The 2,500-nt window shown below is 45.8% G+C and overlaps 1 protein-coding gene across 5 annotated transcripts in view; it reads left to right on the top strand.

Annotated features, from left to right (window-relative positions):
* Nucleotides 1-2,500, top strand: part of lekr1 (leucine, glutamate and lysine rich 1) — a 96,379-nt gene that overhangs the window by 68,822 nt on the left and 25,057 nt on the right. For 4 of the 5 annotated variants that reach the window (XM_058387018.1, XM_058387022.1, XM_058387019.1 and 1 more), the window contains one exon: nt 2,385-2,500. This exon is cut by the window's right edge and continues 46 nt beyond it. The exons of the other annotated variant lie outside the window; for it this stretch is intronic. In XM_058387018.1, the coding sequence (XP_058243001.1) occupies nt 2,385-2,500 (116 nt within the window). The remainder of the gene's footprint in view (nt 1-2,384) is intronic. 5 annotated transcript variants of the gene reach the window in all.

A 2,500-nucleotide genomic window follows, 5' to 3' on the forward strand; every position in this document is an offset into this window, starting at 1 on the left:
GTTAGGGCTGCAAGAAGGTCCTGGGTTCGTATCCCGGGTTTGAGCAGGCAGGGGCCTTTCTGTGTGGAGTTTCCATGTTCTCCCCGTGCCTGTGTGGATTTACTCCAGGTACTCCGGTTTCCTCCCACAGTCCAAAAACATGTACATTAGGTTGAGTGAGAGTGTGTGTGTGTGTGTGGTTGTCTGTCTATATGTGTGGCTCTGTGATGGACTGGTGACCTGTCCAGGGTGTACCCCTGCCTTTCACCCAGTGTGTGCTGGGATAGGCTCCAGCAGATCCCCATGACCCTAATTAGGAATAAAGCGGGTATAGAAGATGGATGGATGGATAGTTACAGTTATGCCACGTCCATGAAACACGTTATCTCATATCACAAACGTTCGGAATCCGGAATCCGGAATGAATGACAGCTGTTTCGAACGAGAAACCAACAATGTGTTTATACCAGTGCACTCGTTCTGACACGTTATTGTTTCTATAGCAACAGCCGGTACACGGGGACGTGTCCGGCAGATGCTCCATACAATCTAAGCCCAATCATAAGCAGATTAAAGGTGTGTGGTGTTGAAGAGCTCCAGCTGTGTGGGAGGCAAAGCAGCAGCAGATGGAAGAACTTCACAGTGAGCACACACACACACACACACACACACACACAAAATGACCCCCCCCACTTTCAGAAGCTCTTTCATCGATCACCAGCACAAATGATTTCCTTTAAGGACACAAAAGAACACGTGATGGACCTTAAATCCAGATCTTTGAGATCTTCCTCACTCCGATTCACAGAGACCTTTAACCCTCCAACTGTGCCACACATCTCTGTGTGTGTGTGTGTGAGAGTGTGTGTCAGCGAGTTCCACAGCTTGTCCTCATTCCAGCACTGCTTTATATCGAACACGTGTGCAGCTTTACCGTGCACGTTCTCATGTAGGCGAATTCCAGACGCTGACTCTGCTGCCTCCGCCAAATTGTTTGCCAGTGACGTTTATACGATCTCATTAGCGCTGCCATGAAGCCCCAATCAAACCCAGCAGTGACCCGCAGACACACAACACACGCCAGCGGTATACATTACTATACTGTACATGTCACAGGTAATTTTACTGAGGAGACACACACACACACATTAACACACACACACTGTCAGATAGTGACCGCTTCTCAGCACAAATCCATACAGAACAATGGTCAGTTTGTGTCCACACACATTTCCGCTTCCTGCTGAGGATAAACAGAAGGTCTGGGGTAATAGTAACAGGAGCTGTAACGTAACACACGCAGAAAGAAATAGGTTTCAAAATGGAGGAGCCCTAATGACTAACAGCCCTCGCTGGTCTTCGTGATATTTTGGAAAATACTACGCAATATATTTACTTATACACGCCCATATATGGACATTTTCCCTCATTCTATTTAGATATAGATGTGGAATACAATATATTATAATATACAGAATGTAGTACAGAACAGACCAAACTACTTAGACGTGAAGGATCGTGGTCTCACTCCGTGCCATGCTGTTATAGGAAAGTCATAAAAATAAGGAATTTAACTTTAAAAAATATATTATTTTTATTCCATATTTCGGTAAAGCTGCTTTGAGACAATGTCCTTTGCTAGAATTTATAGAAATATATATTTATGCAAATAAATTGAATTGAAGTGAATAAATTAATCCATGACGGTTGCCACAACAAGATGAGTCTTTTATTCCTTTTCTATCAAAGCAGTTTGTTAAATGTTAGCCGTCGCTATAGAAACGATAATGTATGAGAACCGGCGCATTAAAAGGAAGGAATCAGAACGGAGAAGGCAACAATATGAAACGGTGTTAAGGATTTCTGGGAGTGTTGTGTCACGTTGTGTCTGTGCTCACCCTGAAAAAAAAATATTGGCACCCTTGGTATATAGGATGAGGTACAGCACTGTTGGGGGGGCGGTGGTAGCTCAAGTGGTTAAGGCTCTGGGTCGATGACCGGAAGATCAGGGTTCAAGCCCCAGGACCAGCCAAGCTGCCACTGTTGGGCCCTTGAGCAAGGCCCTTAACCCCACCTACTCCAGGGGTGCTGACCCTGTGCTCTGACTCCAACCCCCAAGGATGGGATATGCAAAGAAACTGTGCAGTAATGTATATGTGACAAATAAAGACAAATTAACTTAATCACAATGTATCACTGCTGCAGTATGAAATATATATTTCTCATAAGGTGTTAAAACAGAGCAGCCTATAGGCCACAGGTCTACAGGTGTGTGTGTGTGTGAGCGAGCATGTGGGCATATAAAATATGTGAATAGGTGGGCGAGTGCATGTGGGCGTTCCTTGTGATTCTCCTCTTTGAGTCAGTGTGTGTAACCCACCACCCACTCCCCGCCCACCCCACAGTCTGACTCGAGACCTGAGGGAAAAGGAGGTGAGCTGGTTGTCATGCCAACACAGATGTGAGTCCCTGCAGCAGCAGCTGTTGACGTGGAAACGGAAGGAGGCGGAGACGAGGCGGG

Source organism: Hemibagrus wyckioides, linkage group LG04 (genome assembly GCF_019097595.1).
Source record: "Hemibagrus wyckioides isolate EC202008001 linkage group LG04, SWU_Hwy_1.0, whole genome shotgun sequence".
Taxonomy (NCBI): domain Eukaryota; kingdom Metazoa; phylum Chordata; class Actinopteri; order Siluriformes; family Bagridae; genus Hemibagrus; species Hemibagrus wyckioides.